Below are 21,672 nucleotides of genomic sequence, written 5' to 3' on the forward strand. Positions count from 1 at the left end.
TGGTGCATACAATTGAGTTTAATTAAAAAAAAAGACTTGCTTCCCAGCTTGTAGGCTCTTGGTTGTAAATCCCGCCCTGTTTTTTTTTTTTCAGCTCTGGCCTGTATCCTGACAGTCCCCTCCTTCCACCCTCTCACTATTGAATTCACATTTACTTATCCTCTCCACTTTGCTTTCCTTTAATCCTGGCGTGTTGAAATGCTAAGCGGTACCGTTTTTTTTGCTCTTGTTAATTCACAGCACCTCATCCTCCTCCGAAACTCCCCCCAGGCTTAGCACTGTGCAGATAATACCGCTCTTAACTCCTTAATTGAAAAGCACAGGTACACTTTCACTTTAATTTTTTATATATCCGGTAAAAAAAAAAAAGGTTATGCTTAGATGATGGAAAGGATATATAGTTCAGATTTTAAATTTTTATACATTTTCCTTATTTTATTTTTTAGTGCTCTGGGAAATGTTGCTTCAATATAGTATTACGTTTTTCTGTAAATCTAAGTCTTCTGAGCTGCTTTGAGCTTGTCTGGCGAGTCCTATGTGCCGACTTTCTGCATTCCATCTAAATCTTGTACCAGCTTACACAGACAGAGCACAGTTGAAAGGACAAATTGTCACGCTACTGAAATGGAACGAGGAAGGCTTGGATTCCCTGGACAAGCTGCAATAAAAGCAAGCTCAAAGCCAGGTAAATATTTAGAGAAAAATGATTGGAGCAACAGAGCCTAGAACCACTCAATTATTTGAAACACTATAAAATATTAAGGGGAATAAATAAAATAATGTTGTGGAAGGTGTGCTTTAATACTATCCTTGCATACTCTCACATTCCAGTTCATAGAAAGAGATGCAAAGATTTCATGCATGCCTCGAACAGACCTGCTGCATCCTTACATAAATTACACGCGGGGTTAATGCTCTCTTTATACCCAGGGATTGGGGAGTGTATTAATATTTGTGTTCATTATAATGGTCAGACACGTTTAATATCACTTGTCTCAATAAAGCATACTCTACATAACACAATAAGGCATACAGAAAATGTCCATCTGTTTATTCATTACAATGTGTTGTACATGTTCAGTGTGATTTACATTTTAGTAATGATCAATGTAATCAATGCAATAGCTAGTGCTATATTTGAGTTCCCCCACGAAACAGGCCTATCTGTTATGTTAACACATGCGTTGCCAGGTTATTGGTGCTCCTGATAGTCATTTTTATTGTCACCATTAATGCCCCTGTGATAATTCAATGGTTTGCCTGCCTATCTGTAACCGTGTGTAGACAATATCGCTGTGTTTCTCCCTGGCAGTCAACACGTCCACCTGGCTCCCTGCTGTTGGAACCCTGCCCTCCTGTGTTAAATGAATGTGAGTGCGGCTAGCTGTGTTTACTCAGCACTGACACAAAATGATTGATTCAGAAGCCCAGGCCCGCTACTTAATCTCACCGTCTGTCTATTATTACACTGCTTTGTTTTATATTTTCTTTAAATTAAGTGACACAGTACCAAATTAATCAATGCTGTGACAAAATCAATCAGGGAGACAGAATGAGAAGGGATAACTTTGTCAATCCCTGGACTCTCCTGCCCAAGGCCGTTCGTGCTTAAAGGGCCAGTTGACTGCTTTTAATAAAGTAGGCAGTTGATTTGGTAAGCAAGCTGCAAAAAGATCAGTTTTAGCTACTAATGGTGTTTTACCGTTTCTTCCAAGCCCATGAAGAATGCTACGCAGCTAAAATGTTGAAATCAGAATGACAAAGCACTGAATATCTTCAATAACGCTTTACCAAGGTTGTGCCTCTTAACATCGCTGGTGCTCTTGTCGTATGCTTAAAATCTTTTTGGCTCTTTTGAAATATATTCATATTCCAAGTATAGAATCCAGCAAGTACAAAGACAACAATATAGCTATAGAGCTGCAGCTGCTTCCTGGTATCTAATTACTTCATGTGCTGTAGTTTAAACTCGCTAACGGTCCAGTTGCAATCGGTGACCTGCACAAAGGTACCAGGACTCAAGTATTTTTATATTCTTCTTTAGCGAAAGGATTCTGAGCACAAAAAAGGGGGAACAGTTCTAATGTATAAAAGTAAGATGAAGATGGATTTTGAAGTATTGTTTTAGCACTTCATACTTGGCTTAACATGCAAGATACAACTACATAAAAACAAACGCTTTATAATGACTTAAAACGAGGCTTCTGTCTTTTTTTATATTAGACATTGACTAAGACGTCATAACACTGATGGAGACATTAGTCGTAATGTAACAAAGAAACAGAAGGAGGTCTGGTATTTAAGAACTAAAACCATCAATAGCTAATTAACCTTACTGATTTAAACTGTTGACCTAGAATGTTGAACAGCTCCATTGGTAATGAAGTGTAAAAATCTTTCAATTTTTACGTGTTGACATTTTGTGTGTGAGATGACACTCTGAACAGAATCCTAAGTGTGGGAGACGTACATACCATGGTTTCAGAAAGATGGTATAATATACTGCAGTATAAATGACAAACTTCACACACATATTGTTTGCTAATAATAATAATAATAATAATAATAATAATAATACCTTTATTTTTATATAGCACCTTTCATAGTGGCCCACCATCACAAAGCGCTTTACAGAGGTATGCTGTGAACTGTGCATTATATGCAGAGTCACTTCCAATAGGACATTGATTTAACATTTCATCCGCAGAATGGAGCACAAGGAGGTTGCTCAGGGTCACACAGTGAGTCAGTCAGTGGCAGAGGTGGGATTTGAACTGGTGACCTTCTGGTTACAAGCCATGGACCACACTGCCTCCCTAATATATTCTGTTGCATATATTCTATTTCTTTATTTTTTTTTAAATTTTTTTTATTTAATATACATACAAAGTATATGTTTATTAACGCATTTTAAGTTCTGTTTCTCCCTGCCTAAATTAATGTTGTATATCATATAAGTAACAATGCAGTACTGGGGAATTCCTGTCTGTTACTTCAGCAAAATGCAACACTTTGGTACAAGGACATTCTTCTAGTTTTGTTTTGTATTTTCCACCATGAGTATGTTGAATCATCTTTTATAATGTTTTGGTATTAAATAATACAAAATGTCTGTTTTGGCTAGGGTCTTATTAAAAGATTTATGTTATCAATGAGATTAACGATATTGCCTAGTGGATTTAACACATTGGACACTTACAAAATAACGTCACATAATAAAAGAATTAACACCTCTCAGATATCAGCTTTGTAATAGGTGCAGCCCTTGAATAAACGCTGCTCTCAATAAAGAAACTTTATTATTATTATTATTATTATTATTATTATTATTTATTTCTTAGCAGACGCCCTTATCCAGGGCGACTTACAGTTGTTACAAGATATCACATTACATGAAGGTATTTTTTTTTTTACCCCTGCTCAAAAAATAAATAAAGAAATGCGCAACTCTGGCTATGTACATGTGACACCCCCTAAGAGACTTCAATCCACAATCCAGCCTCAATCCAGCATGTAATACAAACTAATGTACACACACTTTAGTAAGCTCATTTTATTTTATGGTACAGTCCGGAAAGACAACCCAAGATAAACTACAGCAGTCCTTCACTTTTTTTTCAGTGCCAACACAACAGGGGATAAAACAAGGGCTTTTTAGTTAACAGAAATCAACCTGATATTCAGAGGTAATATTTTTCGTTAAGAAAAACAACTGCATCACACTCAACTACCGTTTTCTCTCTTCATCTTGTCCCGCCCCATAGCAACCAATACATACTCCTGATTCGCTGATACAGTACTCCCCTGACCTCTCAACCCCCACCTAATAGGCTCTTGTTAACTGTCAGTAAATGCCCTGTATTCAAGCCCCAAAAACACACGAGTATATTGCTGCAGATCGGAGCCTCTTACGGCACAGCTTCTAAAGTGCCTTAAATCATTTAATAAAATATTGCAGCGTTTGTGAATCATGGTATTATTAATAAAGGCCAGCCTTGTATAATGGCCACCTTCGTTTAAGGGCTGCAGTCATTTTAATCAATTTAAAATCAATGCCGCCACGCCAAATTGAAGTAATACGGTATGTGTTTTATTGTGAATAAATGAACACATTTGTTGACAGTATGAGATTCTTTCACCAGATTCAATTTAGTATTTGGTGTTTGCGTCTCTGCTATGCAATGTTAGGAGGTAGTGTGTGCATAAGAGAGTTTCAATTACGTTCCAATATTTGCACCTCATCTTATTTAACCAAGATAATTAAACCTTTGAGACTTGCATGTGATTAAGAAAGGTAACCCGGGGCTACGGCAGGATAAGCTCATTCACATTCCATTAAATGTTTGACCTTTTTTTTTTTTTTTTTTTGGAACATGTGACAATGACACTGGCTAAAGCATAGTGCTGGCAGGCAGGGGGAATGAAAACTTTCCCTCATTCCTCAATCCTGTCCTGAACACCTCTACCATTCAGTCCTATAACTGTTCAAGCTACCTTTTTATTTTTTGCACACTGGAAGCAGAGACTACCAAACTTGTTTCATTTGGAGCTGGATAAAGAATTACTGCATGACCACTTTTATTTTTGTTGGCAGCCTAATACACATCCAGGCTATCTGTTTTCTCCCTATTTCCTTAATAAATATCATCATGTATTTGAAAAAATATTAAAGCTTTAAAGCTAATTGTGGTTGTGTCTCTGGCACACTGAAACAGCAGGCTTGAGTGGGCGTGATAACTTCCAAGACATGCTACTTCAACTCTATAACAATCCCTGCAGTTGTAATTAAAATGTTCCTTTATGAACTCAAACACAAAATGCTTAATGCGCCACCTAATGGTATTAATGCAATGTCAATAATGAATTAGGTGCGTGCAGAGCACCAAACCAAGTGTCACTCCTGACCTGGGATGGCCAGTTCCGATCCTGGGGCACTGTGACGAAGTGCCCGCCCCGTGTGTATTTTCTGTTATATGTTGGTGTATAGTCATTGGTACACGGGATATAAATGGGTCTGTGTAACACGAGTGATTTAAAAATGTAGATTTGTATTTAGGCATGAGGATGGCACAGATCACTTCACGTGCTGGTTAAAATGTAATGTGTGGTCACGGGAGTACACTTAATTAATTCACGTGCAGTTGTTACAACTGCATAAAAGCAGCATGTTTTCACTCACTGGGGGTTGGGTGTTCGAGAGTGGAAAACGGGTGAGAAAGAGAAGGAGAACGTTAAAGTAAAATAATATAATAAGTGTTTTGTACTCACCGTGTTTGTTTGTCTGTCCGGTCACCGTTTGTTAAGTGTCTGTTCATTTTTGTTTACCTGTTTATTTTGGCTGCAAGTGCCGCGTCCTGTTTTTTGTATTCTCTTATTTTGTTTATTAAATGCGGAGCACAACCAAGTGCTCAGCTTCACCAACCTCGCTGTCTCTGTCTGTTCTGTGTTTCTCCCGGTTTCTGGTCTGACGTCACCCACTACAGCCGTCTTTGTGACAGGCACTTATATTGGTTTAACAATTTAGAACATGGTTAGAACATCCTGGACTTTGTTCACCCCTGCCTTTGACAGGTTAGATATTAATATTGAACAACAGCATCCTGACCTAATACCCATTAAATGTAAAATGCTCCCACACAAACAGCAGACAGAAAGAGCGTTCTCAAGATTAGTAACTTTCAGAGCTTTGCAGACGGAGTGGGAGAGGAATGAATGAAAGCGGAGATGAGCCTTTTAAAAGTAAATGTGGCAACAGTAAAACAATCAGACCGAGGCTCCCTGTGACACCAGTGACAAAGCGGCCAGCCTTTTCCCTCTGGCTCCCGGGGACACTGACAGGCGGTGGTAGCAGCTTGGTTTGTGTTGGAATGAAAGGTGGATGGGGGAGGTTGTTGTGTCGGATGGCAAACTTTAATTGCTCAGCAGGGGCAGCCGCCTGCTGGCTTTTAGTGTTGCTCAGTTATATATAAGTGTAAATCGGCTGCATTTTGTTTAAGCCCCTTCTTCTACACACGCAAATGCAGCTGTATAGAAAGAAAAGCCAGATGGTTATTTTCAACCCATCTGTCCAGCTAATATTTATTTATTTATTTATTTATTTATTTATTTATTTATTATTTTTTATTCCTAGAGCAGATGCACTCCCAGTTCTCGTTTTTATTTTTCTTCCCTTTAACACTGACAACAACAAAATCAAATTGGTAATTAAATGCCGCCTACAAACTGCCGTGTATGGACAGTCGCAGGCAATAGGAAACTGTGTAATGGATTTGTTGGATCACCGCCTGGTTAGAATGTATCTGAAACAAGAAAATAACATTTATATTTAGCCTCGTGTGACGAGCCATTCCAAGGGACCATGCGCAAAATGACAAAAGTCAACAAACGTACAATGACATGAGAGCATTAATCATAGTGTTAGGCTATGCAAAATGTAAGCACATTGTTATGAAAGAAAACGTTTATTGGAGCACATCTTAGTGCAATCCAAAGGATCTAAGGAGACAAAATGAAGAATAAGCAGTTATCTTGTTCACCATGTATAGTGTGACAGACGTGATCAGTGCCTGAGGGTCCACGTTTTGAGCCAGGACCCTAAAAACACTGCATGTAAAAAGGTTGCAATTCTACAAAGGGGTTCTGGTGACATGATAAACCACAAGAGCAAATCGAAAGAGCACATTAAGTGGGTCATTTAAGTTTTCTGTCGTTTCTCAGTAAACAATTCCATTCCAGCTACCCATAGTGACCGCAGACCTCAAGGATTAACTGAATGAATTATTAAAATGTTCCTTCTTTCTTCTCTCACCAGCTGGAAGCTGTCCTCCATAATCCGGTGCAGTGTGCACTTCTGGGGTTCTCCGCTGCCAGCACTTCCCTACCGCAAGGCTACCTCTGGGTGAGTCACCTGTGCTTCTGGATCAGTAAAAGACCGGGGAGGGGGGGTGCCAAGGCCATTGGTGCAAATGGCATCCTTGCAAAAAACAAGTAGGTGACCAAGGTTAGGCTTATCTTGATAGAAAATGAGGTTAACAGCACTGTGTCAAGCAGTCCTTGACAGATACTATAGTTAGTCCAAAACATAACCATCTTAACCTTTCTTCAACGGCCTTTGCCATCTTTTAAAACCACATTTAGTCCTAGTGTAGCGTATCTCTACTCTTTCTGGTGGCCATAAACACATTTTACTTTTGAACCTAGAGTAAACCTGTAGAAGCTTTTGAGACATAATGGGCCCTGTTTTGAGGCAAAGGCAAAAAGAGTGAAATAAAGTAATTGCAAAGTTTTGGAAGCATTGTAATCGTAATGTTTTTGTTGCAAGAAAAAGCAGTTGGATTATTTTCTTACTTGTTATATTCAATTCAGATTGTTTATTTGTTTTATTCCAGTTTTTTAAAATGCTTACTTTGCTTCAATACAGGGCCTAACGGCAACAAATCGGCCTAAATAAATTCCGCTAAAAAACAAAACCAGGCTGTGGATTTATAGCGTTTTGGAATACCCAGGATGTTTGTGACAAATGCGACCTATGAATTCAGAATTGGGTCAACCCTTTTGGTTTTACAGTTCTGGTGTAATTTTAAAGGTCCTTTGCTGCAGCACCACCGTGTATCATTACACCCTCTGTATTGGATAAACCTGAATGAGCTGCTCCAATTCAGGACGGCACTAATTACTTTAGAGTGATCAGCCACTGGGGCTTCCATGGCTTGATTAGCATGATTTCATTGTCTTCTAATTAGCATGTGAAACCCTCTCTCGTTCTGTCTGTCTTTCTCTGATTCCTGCTGATGTTTATTCATCACATCAGGACAACAAAAACTTCAGATTAAACACTTCTGAAGGACAGACCTCCTAAACACTGCATTGATACGGATGAAGTGGAAAAAATCAAGATAATTTATGCAAATTCTTACCGTGTGAAGCAATTAGACACAGATTTGCATAATGCCGACGTAAAAGATTAAAGCGATATACATATTTTTACATACATAGTTTGTTTCTTTCTTTGAAAAACAATGGAAGGAAAAGATTAACACTTGACGTTTTGAGCTCAGCAGGCACAGCACAGCACCCTGTAGTCGTGCCAACTTCAGATACTGGCAGAGTTGGGTCTGGTCTGTATTTAATGGGAGTCTTGCTTCTGGTGCTGCCACTAAAAGTAAATCCATTTGGAAGAATATAAATTGAGGTAAAACTATACTGAAGTGAAGCCCACTTTACTAAATGAACACTACCTGTACCTCTCCTGATATGCTGTAGTACAAAAAGGAATTGAGTTTTGACTGATTAACGCTCCATTTCAGAAACAGCATTGTCAAATCACTTACAAATACAGTATATAGCAAACTATATTGGAAGAAAGCTTATTTATGTTGGGTTTTAAACATGTCATGAATTGTTTTCTGAACAGACCACTGTGGGGGAAAAAATAAATAAAAAGCAGTTCCCTTCAGCATTTTACACCTGCGTTTAATCCCACTAGATCAAGACAGAGCCTCGTGTGACTGGTGTGTATTTTGTTGAGACCTCTTGTCATTTGGACAAGGAGAAACCTGTAAAAAGAGGAAACCTCCTTATCGCAGACATTAAAAAGTGGGCGTAGAACTCAGAAGTTGATCTCCTCTTTATTGCATTTTCCCCCATTTGTGCGAGCTACATATTCATTTGTGCGAGCTACATAAAACAGAACAAGAATGCATATTTTGAAGTGGCGCTGCAGTTTTTTTTATTGAATTCCCCTCTGAAACTGTCGAAGGACCTTTGGGTGAAGACTAGAGCAATTATGCCGTCCCCCAGGGATGTTCACAGAAGTTTGGGGATTCACAATTTGTGTGTGTGTGTTACGGTTTATTTTGAGGTATCTCCACATGAAAAGCACTTTTACAAATTGAATTGTTGATTTTCTATTAAAACAAAATGAGCCTGCTAGAAAGTAATGTTTTTATTACAGCAACAGCTTGCTAATGAATGCTCACTATGCAGTATCATTGTTGTTGTTTTTTTGCTGTGGCACTTCTGCGTTTTCAGTGCTTTGATAAAGCACCGGTTACCATGTACAGCCATAATTGTTGTTGTGTTGCATGAAGATAGTGTCATTTATCATAAAAAATCTGAACGAGGAGCAAATGCGCCGAATGCGTACCTTCTGTTTTAATAAAAACATTCTCCGTAGTCAATTAATGGTGCAGTGTTCCATACAAAAAATGTTTGAGACCATTGTTGCCTTATAGACCATTTTGAAAATATCAGATGTAGATATTTCCCCTATAAAATCCTTTTAAATCTCTTGTTTGAGCTATATTATAATGCAACTTTAAAGGTCTACTTCCCACTGATGCAAGCAGTAGCAGAAGTATGTCCATTTGGCTCACCAGAGATACCGAATTAAAAAATACATGCGTCATTTCCCTGTTTTAATGTCACTATTCAATCAAACTTAGTCATATGGGGATAAAGCATTAGAAGTAGAGTCACAAACTTTGAAAGCCCTTTTATTTATTGAAATCGCATGCGTGTCTCTGGAGTGTGTGATCGAAGCTGAGCTGCTCAAACTGTGTTAAAGGATTTCTACATAAGCATGAAGTGTTTTATTTTTAGCTTTAGAACTATGCTGTGTGTTCTATGCACAGGATTACATCATTACTGGAATGTTGCCCAATCCACAGCAGTTATTTGGTTTCTCATGCAATATTTATATTTTCGGATTGAATCTTGTATCTTGAATGCCAATGAAGCAGGACTGTCAACAAGGTCTGCATGCTACAAAATAACCCTCTATTGCAGTGAAAGTGTGCACGTCACTTTTTAATTGATCTCACTTCCTAAAGTTATTTTTAATGCAATTTGTACTTAATACATTTTCAAAATCCTCAGTAGATCTGATTCAGGTTTTGCTAAAAAACTTGCCATATGGCTTCCACAAGCTTTGTTATATAAATAGGATTGCCTCCTATTTATAACATTTCATTTCACATTTGACAGGAAATATTTTAGTAGCATTCTGCCCAGTTGCCTTTACTGTACAGATTCTGCAGATTACTTGGAGAGGTGATTCTCAAGTGTTATATTTAAATGCCTCTCTGTTCACAGAACAGGATGAACATTTATAATTCTTACACCTGATTTAAGATTTTTTTGTCTGGAGTGTCCTTATGGACTGTATACTTTTTACTAGTTCTCAGTGTTCAATTGCTTTCAACCTGGCTGTGATGTAATACTGTACTGGCTATCTGATAATAGCACCTCTCTTTAGAATGAGTCCCCAGTTGCACAGCATGGCACAGGAGACTGAAATAATGTACTTACCATTCAGGGTGTGCTGCCTAAGTTAACTGCTTTTAAGAATCGCTGGTTAAATAAATCAATCACTTATAAAAGATTGCATATTTATTCATTTTTGGTATTTTACATTTTCTAAAACTGTGTGTTTATTCTCTAGTCGACTGTTGGCTTCTTTACACAACAGTCAAGTCATATCAAACTGTCCAGCTGTACATAGCATTTTCCTTAACGATAGAGACTGCAGTGTTTTCCCAATTGTGAGGAAATAAATTTTGTGTTGCTATGTCTACAGGTGGCCAGTGGGGGCGATGTTTCTCACGGTCAGGTGGAGATCTTCTCCCTCAACAGGTCTACTCCCCGTGCTGTCAAATCCTTCCAGGTGGGGGCGCCAGTGCTGTGTCTGGCGTATGTTCCCGAAGAGAGCCAGTCCGAGGAGGGGGAGAGTGGGGCTGCTGAACGGACCTCCATGGTCGGCAACACAATATGTTTAGGGCTACAGGATGGCAGGTGGGTTTGACAACAGCCCTTTCCTCCATGTTGGTCCGCGGGTAAAAAGAGTACCCAAATACGTGTCCAACAGAGAACGCATAGGGGACCCTAAAGCAGTTACTACTAATGTTGTGCATTCGGTAGGCTTTTCAAAGAGAAGAACATTTATTAGAAATTAATTTCAACAGCACACTGTCCTGAAGGCAATAAAAGGGGAGGAAATAAATTTTAAAACAGTCTTGTATTGAGGCGAACAAGTGCATACAGGTCTGTAACACACATGACCTGGTTTCTTTCCTTGATTTTCCAGTATCCTAGTTTACGGCAGTGTGGACACGGCCGCCCAGTGCCTGCTGACCTTCCGTAATCCCGAGGGATGCCCAGTGCTGTGCCTGAAACATTCCGGCAACTTCCTGTTCGCAGGGCTGAAGGACGGGAAGGTTGTCGTCTACAGACGGAAGAGCGGTGGTAAGAAGCGGTTTGCTTGATTTTACATTTGTTTTATTTTGGTGCTTGCAGTATAGTTTAGAAGACGATAGTTGGTCTGTAAAACATGTTTTACGGTTAATACGAATTCAAAATCATGAAACCAATCGAAACCATCCGATTTCAGAATATTCCAGTACAGCTTATTTTGAAAAGTGTGTCGCTTTGACGTTTATGAGCGCAATGATATGACATCACATCCTGTAGTCGTGCCATTTGGGTTGGAGTTGTGTCTGGTCTTGACTTTAATACTATCAACAACTGACAGACATTGTAGACGTGGATTAATTCAAATCAGTGTCTCTTATGGTAAGAGTGTCTGAGTGGCTCAGTCATGCAAGGCGCACAATGAGAATACCAAAAGGGACATGGTCGACTACATTATAACTTTGAATAATTAGCCTACAGTATACGCTACACCAATTTTTTAACTGCACAGTGAATACAACCTGTAAATCAGGAATTCTAGTTAGCTCCCAGGTCGGTTATTATGATGATCTGGCTTGGTGACTGTGTTACTTCAGCAGCACAGGTTTCAACAGGTCTTTTCATTCTGCGCTTTGTTTCCAGAGGAGCTGTGGGATCCAGAGTCCCCTTGCTGCGTGAGTATCGGCACAGAGCCGGTCCGCAGGCTGCTGGCTCTGGAGGACACTGTGTGGGCCAGCTGTGGAAACAGGGTCATCGTCATTGAAGGAGCCACCATGAACACCCGGGTAGGAGTCACCTGCCACAGCCTTACACAGTATTCACCATGGCCTAAGACAATCAAGTCTGATCAATAAACACTGCAGTAATCAATGCAATACCTAGTTGTATATTCCACAGCATAGCAGAAATTAACATTTGTGTATTTTAATGCTTATTTTGCCAGGTTCTTAGTGAACTCCTGATAACTTTGCTTATTATCACCATTTTGCTCAGTCGCTTTGAACTGCTGTAAAAAGGGTTGGACTGCAGAATGTGTGATTTTTAAATGGGTAACAGGAAATTTAAGACAGGTCTGCCTAGAAGCAAATATGCAGATAAAACTGCACCTCTAAGTGCCAGCGAGTGAGTGGTTTAGGACGTTGTTAAAAAACATTGTTTTTAAACAATTACTGCCTCATCTGTTTTTTAAAGAAAGGGCTTCTGGTTATATTACATTGCTGCACAGTGAAGCTAAATGACATTGAGAAAATAAAGAAATGGGATTTTATTGCAGTAACACACCATTACAAGGACTCGGTGACCCCGCGCCAATCCTCTTGACCCCACTCCGTCGCACGAGGCCTGTGCAATGTTATTACCGCTTATCTTCAAAGCACATCCCAGGCTGACGCTAGCAGACACACTTTCCCCTCTGTCTGGAGTTTCTTTCTTTTTTTCTGAAACTCTGACAGTATTTTTGTGAGCAGGGTTTATCAGTGCTGGGCAGATGCAGTACAACACCGGGGATGACAGGTGATAAAGCTGACAGGAGAGGGATGAATTTAGTGTTTGTGAAAGGGACTGGCGGCATTGGAGACTGAAGCCGTCTGTCTGTCCTCCTGAGCTTCACAAACTCCCATTCACTATTCTCTTTATTGTGCTGTTTTTGCTGGCTCCCTCAATCCAATTCTACTTGGATTAAATGACTTTCATTTCCCCAGTTTTTTAATATAAATTGAGGACTGCATCTTTACACACTACTGTATTAAATGTGCTGCACCAGTATTACATTGTATGAAGCTAACAAAATAATTCAGTATATTGGATCTGGTTTGCACTACCATTCCCTGCATAGGTAAAAAATGTGCAGTTTGGAAAAACACCTGATTTTAAGCTAGCATGTATTTTCATATAAAAAAATGTCTGCTACTACATTAGGTTAAATAAAGTTCTCATGCCTTACTCACAGGAAATCTGCTATGCTTACCCTTCCTGGGTCAAGTCACCTCAGCAGTGTCACATGTTCAAAGCATGTAACTGGCTGAAAGCAGTCAATAGGGGAAGCAGCTGTTTGGTGAACTACAGGGACCAACAAAGTGAACATTTATTTGAATGCATGGCTTGCAAACAGAGATTTCTTTAACCCAGTGCTGGGTTTTACGGCCCGTTACATATTCCCCAGCTTGATAGATTAGCTGATACAAGCAATGGGCAGTGATGTTAGTGTGATGATGATGGGTCACCTGTGAGTGTCTGTCTTGTCAGGAAAGAGGGACTCGGAGCTCCTGCAGAACACATCTCCCGGAGAGCTGATCCTGCTTCATGTATCGGTGTGTTTGAATAATGTATGAAGTGTGAGCCTGGAAGGTAATGGGCTAGAGAGCAAGCGAGGCAAAAGGAAAATATTATCGCACTGAATTGCATAAGCGATTACTACAGAGCGTGTGAGATCTGAGATTCAATGTTAGTCTTTTAGTCTTTCCTTTTTAAAGATTTTAATAGTCAGTTATATAAAGCGTCCTCTCTGAGTCTGATTTCAAACAAAATCAGTCATTCGACGACAGCTGCTGTCACTATGCTGTCAATGTGACCCTTTGTGGTGTTTAACGCAGGATAACGGGATTTGTGAAGGCTAATGGCCAAGATCATTGGTTAATAACCGTCACAACCTTTTAATAGGATCCTTAATCTTGAGTGTGACCAGAAAAAGTATTTTGAAACAGAAGTCATGCAAGATATTTGGGTGTACATGTTTAATATAGCAGTTTAAAAGCCACAATTTGTGTTTTTAAGGACCCAAAGAACAGCTACCTTTTTAAAATAAGCTACAAACTCATCAATGTTTTGTTCTTCCTTGAAGTTTAAGAGTAAACAAAGCGCAAGGAATGAAGACCAGGTGCTGAAGGGTTAACGCCGTTCCATGGATGTGATTTTAACTAGCTGTTTCTGAAAAGGGTGGCTGTTTTGTTAATCCTTTCTAGGACTGAAAAGCTTAACAATACCTCATTTCCACAAGCCTGTCAACATGGCTTACAAACAGTCCTGCCCTGTTGAGAGACCTTTACTTCAGTAAATCCGGTGGGGTGCTTAACCCCCAGGTTCAATCGGCTTCAATGCAACTGGGGTTCAGCCAATATTAAGATTTATCTCTCCATCCCCAGGTTGTCAGTTTAATCCAGCCACTGCCAACTCCAAATCTGGACAGAATTACTGTGCAGTTTATCAAATAAAACTGCAGCTATTGTGATATTTACATTTTTAATGTGCCTTAAGTCAACTTTGCACCAACTCCTGGCCTTTTATCTGAGTGTTCGTGCCTAAAATGTATATTATTATTGTTATTTTCAGTTTGGTAGGAAGGTTTTATTCTTTTTAAAATAATAAATCAATAGAAATGCAGAATTATGTTCCATGTTTGAGAAGCGGCTCCTCAAACCTAATTGACAGCCGAAATAAACACCACTTTGAGATGGGAGAAGTTAGAATGCTCAAGCCTGCTGTGATTGGTTACCTAGCAACCAAAAGAGCAGAACATGTTTCCCAGCCAGCTCTCATGTCATTGGTTACACAGCCTATTTCCTCTCACCTGATTGGGTGCCAAGCTGCTGTGGCGACACTACATAAAAAGCATAGTCAAAAAATAAATAATGGTAATTAGTGAACTTTGGACAGGCTTTGAATTTAAAAAGCTAGGAGCTGGGTTCATGCACGTAGCCACAAACATGCTGTGGGGCATTAAGCAAATCAACAGGCTTAGTATGGAACACGGTGCTTTCAATTGGGTTGTCTGAGATGATTTCTAAACAAATTTTAAATGGAGACTGCTTATTACTTCTGGTCTGTGGGACTCAGTGTTGCTAATTACTGGTTGCTGATAAACAGACTCAATTGTGCGTAAGGCAGTGAGCAGACCTCTTTGGTCACCAGATGACTCTTTCATGTTTTCAATCTGTTGTCATTATAGAGCTGGAAATAATCACTACCTTTGGAATGGCCGTTGTATAAATTGAGAATTTTTATAATAAGTGTGTGGGATGAAATTCAATTGGCGACACACACACGTGTGTGTGTGTATGTACTCCTTGGGAGCGAATAGAAGATTTAAAAAAACAAAAAAACAAAATTCATCCCAGGACTGAGTAACATTGAAAAGGCCCAGTTTACACTGTGTGGCGGTGTGTGAGGACATGGAGAAAGGATATTTAACACATCTTTGAGGTCCCATGTTAATGTTTCTGTATGTTGTTTTTAAAAAAATATATATATACAGTATATATTTTTTTTAGGGAATTATTAATCCAATAAAAAAACACAATTGGACCTGGTAACCTGGAACCTGGTATTGGTTAGGTATAAATAGGTTGTTGGTTTGCTATAGAGAATCTTCAGTCCTACATCTTTTTTTTTAAAATGTATTTTTATAATATTTTACCCTAACTTTTTTTTCTTTCCAATTTGAATACCGAAAGTTTGGTTTGCAGCGGTGAGCCGATACACAAATCGGATAGAACAATCTGGGTAATTTACTGCTATGTTGAATGGTTTACACCAGGTGTAATGCTCCAGGCCTTGTTTAGATCTTCTAAAATATTGTGTATTATTCTCAGATGATGTAGAGTGAATGGAGACCGGAGATATATCCGTCCAAGCTCTGAATGGATTGGGAAAGTGGTCTACAGGGATTGGTTTCACACTATGCAAGTCCCGTCATTATTTTTTCTGGGTATTGTGTTTGTTCATGAGGGGCTTTTCTTTTCTCATCCAGAGTTTTGAAGCGCACCAGGACACGGCGGTGAGCGTGGCCCACATGGCGCGCGCCGGGGGTGGGGTTTGGATGGCGTTTTCCGAGGGCTCATCTATCCGCCTGTTTCACACCGAGACGCTGGAGCCCCTCCAGGAAATCAACATCTCAGCCCGCACCACCTTCCTCAGCCCAGGCAAGTCCTCGGGAATAGGGGGAGGTTTACTAGACTCTCGGCTTTCACTTCTGGAGGCCTCTAATCAAAAAAGATTGGTGGTCTGATCTGAACATCACAAAACGCTGCACAATTTTTCTGGCCTTTTATCCAAATGTTTATCTACTTGACTTTCCTACAGTTTTATGTCACAGTATCCCACACACCACTAGGCCTCCCTTAAATGGTTAAAGCAAGGTATTTACTGTCTTACGCAATTTAATATAAATAATCTGATTTGTTTTAATAGTGGTCTAGCCTGCGTAGTCTGGCAAGATTCCACCAGGCTTCCCTCCAAAGAGATATTTCAGTTTTTGAATGACAATGTCTGTACATTATTACACAAATTCATTATTAAAATTGCTACCTCCTAAAGCAGTGCTTTCCTAAAAATGAATTCCCTTTCTGTCACAGTGATTGACCCACGCTCTCATCTTGTGAAAAAAGTGAGCATTACTGTACCTTTCGGGAAATGATGGCTTTCTCTGGGATTATTTTTATGAATGAAATCAAGCATCTGTTCAAAAGTTTCCCCTTTTTATATGTAAACATTTTAAAGACTAAACCTGTGCCATTGATCGGGTTAGAGTTAAGAGATTTGCTAGGAACAAATCTTCTAATGAGAGCTACAGCGAGGCACCAATTAAGACTGACCTCCTCCTTTCCCAGTCCTACAATTTCAGTTCCTGCTGCAGTTGGTCCCTATGGTAAGAGCTGATGGGTTGATTTCAATGAGAAGAATACAAATCTATTAAATAGAAAGAAAAATGGTAATGAAGACACAAGGGCAGGAACATGAATTAATAAAGTACGGGAGTCGCAAAAGAGGGTTAGAGAAAGGTGGAGATGAATACTTCCCTTTTCATGTGCCCTTGGAGGGGTTGGGGGGGTTGGTAACTAGGAGAAGTTCTGGTTGCTATGGAAACATCTTCACCTCATCCCAATTAAAATTTAGAGGATAGGTGATAGTTTGAAGCAGTCGACAACTGCTGACTGATGTACTTTTAAATGTTGTGTTTTTTTTCTTGTCAAAACGGGCGAAACTCCACTGGCAGGTGCTTGTAACTTGAACATGGTAAAACATTGATTGTTAAAATAAATAAATGCTTTCCACCATCAGAATTACAATATGTGAGGCACTTAGTGGCTAGTTATTTTATATATATATATATATATATATATATATATATATATATATATAAATATAAATTTCGATAATACTTAACATTACTAAATATAGTAGTTAAGAGATAGCCGAGTTTTCAAGTAAATGTAATTTTTTCCAAGGATCTTTACCAACTTAATTTAACGTTGCTCCCTTTGTGCTCCTTACAGCTCAGAAGAGCGTGCGGGTGACCAGTCTGCTGATTTGCCAGGGGTTACTGTGGGTCGGCACTGCCCAGGGAATCATTGTCACACTGCCAGTGCCCAAGTTGGAGGGCATCCCCAAAATAACAGGTACGCTTCTTTCTAGAAGATACTTTTAGGTCAATTCTACCAAATCTTCATTCAATAATTGTGTAGTAGATATACATTGTTGCAATCCTAACTTATTTCATCTTATTTCATATTGTACTTTTTAATTTAATTTGCACTTAATGTAAACTATACAGTATTTAAATATTTTCCTTGCATTGTAACCCTGTACTGCCCTGTAACACCTGTAAGTCTTAGTTAAGTATAAGTATAGTTGCTTACTCCAGTAATGATTAGGCAACAGGAGGCAGCAGTTAAAACCATTTTAATCTATAGAAAAATATATACAATGAAAATAACCAGAAGATCTTCAGCAAAACAGAAGTGGAACAGTGATAAGAGGGAATAAAGTGGCTTCTAAAGTCTTGGTTGTCACTCCTCCTTAAGGGAAATTGGCATGACCTGTGTGTTTTTTGTACAGTACAGAAATGTCACCATCGTTCCCCTCTTGTGCCTCCAGGGAAAGGAATGACCTCTCTCAACGCTCACTGCGGGCCGGTGGATTTCCTGGTGGCCACCTCCAGCACGCTGTCCCCACAGCTGCTCAAGAGGGACTCCATGGGGGATGGGGGGGACTCGCCTAGTGGGGGGGAGGACAAGACCAACACCTCCTCCCAGGAGTCCCTACACCAGGCCAATGGCGGCCCCAGAAGGGAGGGCAAGGGCAAGGGGGTCCTGCTGCAGTACCGCCTGCGCTCCACCTCCCAGCTCCCTGGCAAACCTCTGAGCAGTAAACCAGAGGGAGCGTCAGACTCGTCTCTGGAGTCCCTGGAGCACAGCGTGGAGGACGGCTCCATCTACGAGCTTAGTGAGGACCCCGAGGTGTGGGTGCGCGGCCGGCCCTCGGCCCGGGAGGGGGTTCGGAAAGAGGGGGTCACTTCGGCTGCCGTCATCTCCGGGGGGAGAGGCTTCCGTAGCCTGGGAGGGGGTGGCGGGAACAGCACTGGCACCGAATCATCGGAGAGCATTCTCATGGTGTGGCAGCTCCCTCTCACTGTGTAGGCAAGGGCCTGTGTGCTACAAGGAAACTGTGCATCAGTCAATCTTGCTCCTAGCCAGATACAGATTGGGTCTCCCTAGGCTCTGGAAAGAGGCCTCCTGGAATTCAATAGGCTGTGCTCCTGGGACGGGTATGGGGCGGTCCAGCTGGCTCCTGTGGGGAGGACACTGATGCTATGAGAGGCAGCACAGCACCTGTAATGAGAGTGGACTGGGATAATTATGATCTGGTAACATTTTAAATATGTGATTCCACTACCCAGTATTCGGTTATATGAACCATTCTTAATTGGTTCATTCAGATCTACACCTACAATGGGTGCAAGAGAACGGTGTTATAGGGTCTCTCTCTCTCTCTCTCTCTCTCTCTCTCTCTCTCTCTCTCTCTCTCTCTCTCTCTCTCTCTCTCTCTTTCACCTTCTGTACACAATACCTGGATTGAATTACCATTCTCAAGCAGATGGTGAAAGCACTTTGCAGATTAACTTGATTATGGAAATGATGTAAAAGATCACTTGTAATATTGGAAACATAACACACTGTCACCATCCCCTTTTCAAGCCACACCCGTTTACACCAGACTACACCCCATGTAAAAGTCTGCCCCTCCCACTTTCTTCATCTGATGGAACTTGATCTTTTCCAATTCCTCCAAAAATGTCTTTCACTGACCTGTAACCTTGCCTCTGACCTTGACCACACCCCTTTCAAGTTTGACACCTGGTATCTTTCACAAACTTTACAAACAAAAAGTGCAATTTATTATTATTATTAATTTCTTAGCAGACGCCCTTATCCAGGGCGACTTACAATTGTTACAAGATATCACATTATACATTATTTCACATTATACAGATATCACATTATTTTACATACAATTACCCATTTTTACAGTTGGGTTTTTTTTTTACTGGAGCAATCTAGGTAAAGTACCTTGCTCAAGGGTACAACAGCAGTGTCCCCCACTGGGGATTGAACCCACAACCCTCCGGTCAAGAGTCCAGAGCCCTAACCACTACTCCACACTGCTGCCCTATTGCACAGGGAAAACCAGCATCCACAAAAGTAAGCAAACAAGTAGGCTTTTGTTCAGTGTTCTGTTCAATTGTATTGCCGTCATTAGCTGATTTTCTGTCTTCAGTGGTTTAATCAACCAGCTTTGTTTTAATTGGTTTTGGTACCCAGCAGGGAATATTGTAGTGGGTGCTGTAAGATGTACTGTAAATGTGAAGAAATAACAGAGCTGCTTCTAAAGCAATAACTTGGCTTTCTCAAGTTCTATCAAGTTATTTAGAGACAATTTTTGGGAAGGCTACCATGGTGTTGACAATTACAAATGCCTTGCTTGGTACAATTTTTCTTTTTAAATCGTACCATTTAACTGTGTGGGCTGGTCTTTAAAAGTGACTCTGGCTGAAACCAGAATCACTCTCCAATCCAAAATAACAATATGGTCTCTCAGATGGCACCTTTTTGAATTGCTGTAGCAATGCCAGCTGGCCTGCCATTCTATCCAGCATTCCTTCAGCTCTCAACCACTTCCTGTTGCCTTCACCTGCTGGCCTGGTAACGGTTGTCATGGCAAGACCACAGGAGAGGGCCCTGGTCAGAACCTGTTTCAGGTTGGTAAACATCCTGCACAGGTGAAAGCTGCATTCAGAGGGCATGGAACACTGAACCTTCACTGCACACAAGTGGACTGTGGTGTTAGTGCTGTAAGGAAGAATTTCATAGTTTGCTAATTGGCTTGAACTGAATTTATGACTTACTGTAAGGCTTTCTGTTTCCAGACTGCCATACATTCCATCCTCTTCTGTCTATTCTTTCCTGGTCCGTATAGAGCTGCTGTAGGACTTGTACTCATCACCAGTATGAATACATGTGCTGTACATTTATGTACGCGTCATCAAAGACTGGGATGTGACCGTTGAGTTGAATCAATCATGCTCAATATCAAAGCTCAAAATAATCCCATTCTACAATTGTGAAATAGGTTATTTTAAAATGTTATGAATATCCCACCCTTGTCAAGCCATTTTAATGATATTAAAGTGGTTCAAATGAACAAAGATCATGACTAGTGAGTTAAAGGATGGGTTTTTGATCATCTGAGATTCAGGTTACTGTATTTTGCGTTGAGAAGAAACTTAAGATCAAAGAAAAGGGAAGGAGGGATGAGTGTCTTGTATTTGCACTGTTAAGGGTTGTGAAAAAAAATACAACTGTAAACATTATTTACAATATTTAAAAGTTTTACTAACATTGTTTTTTTTCTCTCTTAAATTGGTCATTTGTATATAATCCCTTACTCCTGCTAATTGTGCTTGAATTTTGCAGACACTCCCTTGACGGGCAGTGTGGTACGTCCCCTAGCAACTGTTTAACCCCAACAAACTGTTCTGTATCTGTGTAGTCATTTTTTCTCTCACACAGAGACCATACATGTACTGAATCAAACTATGAAACTTGTCTAGTACCTATGTATACATCCTGAATAAGTTCTGTACAGCAATGCCACACAATTGTGTTATAGTGTATATACCACAGGTTTAGAACCTGAAACAAGTGTCTTTTTTCTGTGACAAATCTTTGACTGTGAAAACACTCAATAAAGAGATGTACAGGAATCTGTGTCAAGTCTTTGCTGTTAGTATATCTATAAGAAGGAAAACTTTCTCCTGGTAGTGCTGGAAGAAAAGAAACACCACACAGTCACTCAAGCTGTCACTGGCATTTAACTCTTTCAGTCCTGAATTATTTGTCGAGCTGAAGAACGGGAAATTAAGTTATTCAAAAAGGATGTCCTTTACTGGGTTTACATGAGAACAGGACAAACATTTTTACATACACTGCTGTGCAAAAGTCTTAGACACATTCAGGAGTTACAATATATATCGATAATATGAGCATCAACAATTTACTCAAAGCTTCCACTAGTGTTTTCCACTATTATAACAACTGTTATTAGTACAGCTTAGTTTGGGTGAGAAGAAACCAAGCTTGTCATTTGGCAATCTTTAATTCACATTAATCTGAATTTTCAAAAACTTGTTATCACAAGAACTCAAAGTAAACT

The 21,672-nt window shown here is 39.9% G+C and overlaps 1 protein-coding gene across 5 annotated transcripts in view; it reads left to right on the forward strand.

The window, feature by feature from the left end:
• LOC117431976 (rho guanine nucleotide exchange factor 10-like protein) overlaps positions 1 to 21,217 on the forward strand; it is an 82,739-nt gene extending 61,522 nt beyond the window's left edge. For all 5 annotated transcript variants that reach the window (XM_059002060.1, XM_059002059.1, XM_059002061.1 and 2 more), the window contains 7 exons: positions 6,812 to 6,898; positions 10,577 to 10,791; positions 11,084 to 11,241; positions 11,830 to 11,972; positions 15,932 to 16,103; positions 17,457 to 17,579; positions 18,058 to 21,217. In XM_059002060.1, the coding sequence (XP_058858043.1) occupies positions 6,812 to 6,898; positions 10,577 to 10,791; positions 11,084 to 11,241; positions 11,830 to 11,972; positions 15,932 to 16,103; positions 17,457 to 17,579; positions 18,058 to 18,599 (1,440 nt within the window). In that variant the 3' untranslated portion in view covers positions 18,600 to 21,217. The remainder of the gene's footprint in view (positions 1 to 6,811; positions 6,899 to 10,576; positions 10,792 to 11,083; positions 11,242 to 11,829; positions 11,973 to 15,931; positions 16,104 to 17,456; positions 17,580 to 18,057) is intronic.
• The last annotated feature ends 455 nt before the right edge of the window (positions 21,218 to 21,672 follow it).

The sequence above is a fragment of the Acipenser ruthenus genome, chromosome 27 (genome assembly GCF_902713425.1).
Source record: "Acipenser ruthenus chromosome 27, fAciRut3.2 maternal haplotype, whole genome shotgun sequence".
NCBI classification, from domain to species: Eukaryota; Metazoa; Chordata; class Actinopteri; order Acipenseriformes; family Acipenseridae; genus Acipenser; species Acipenser ruthenus.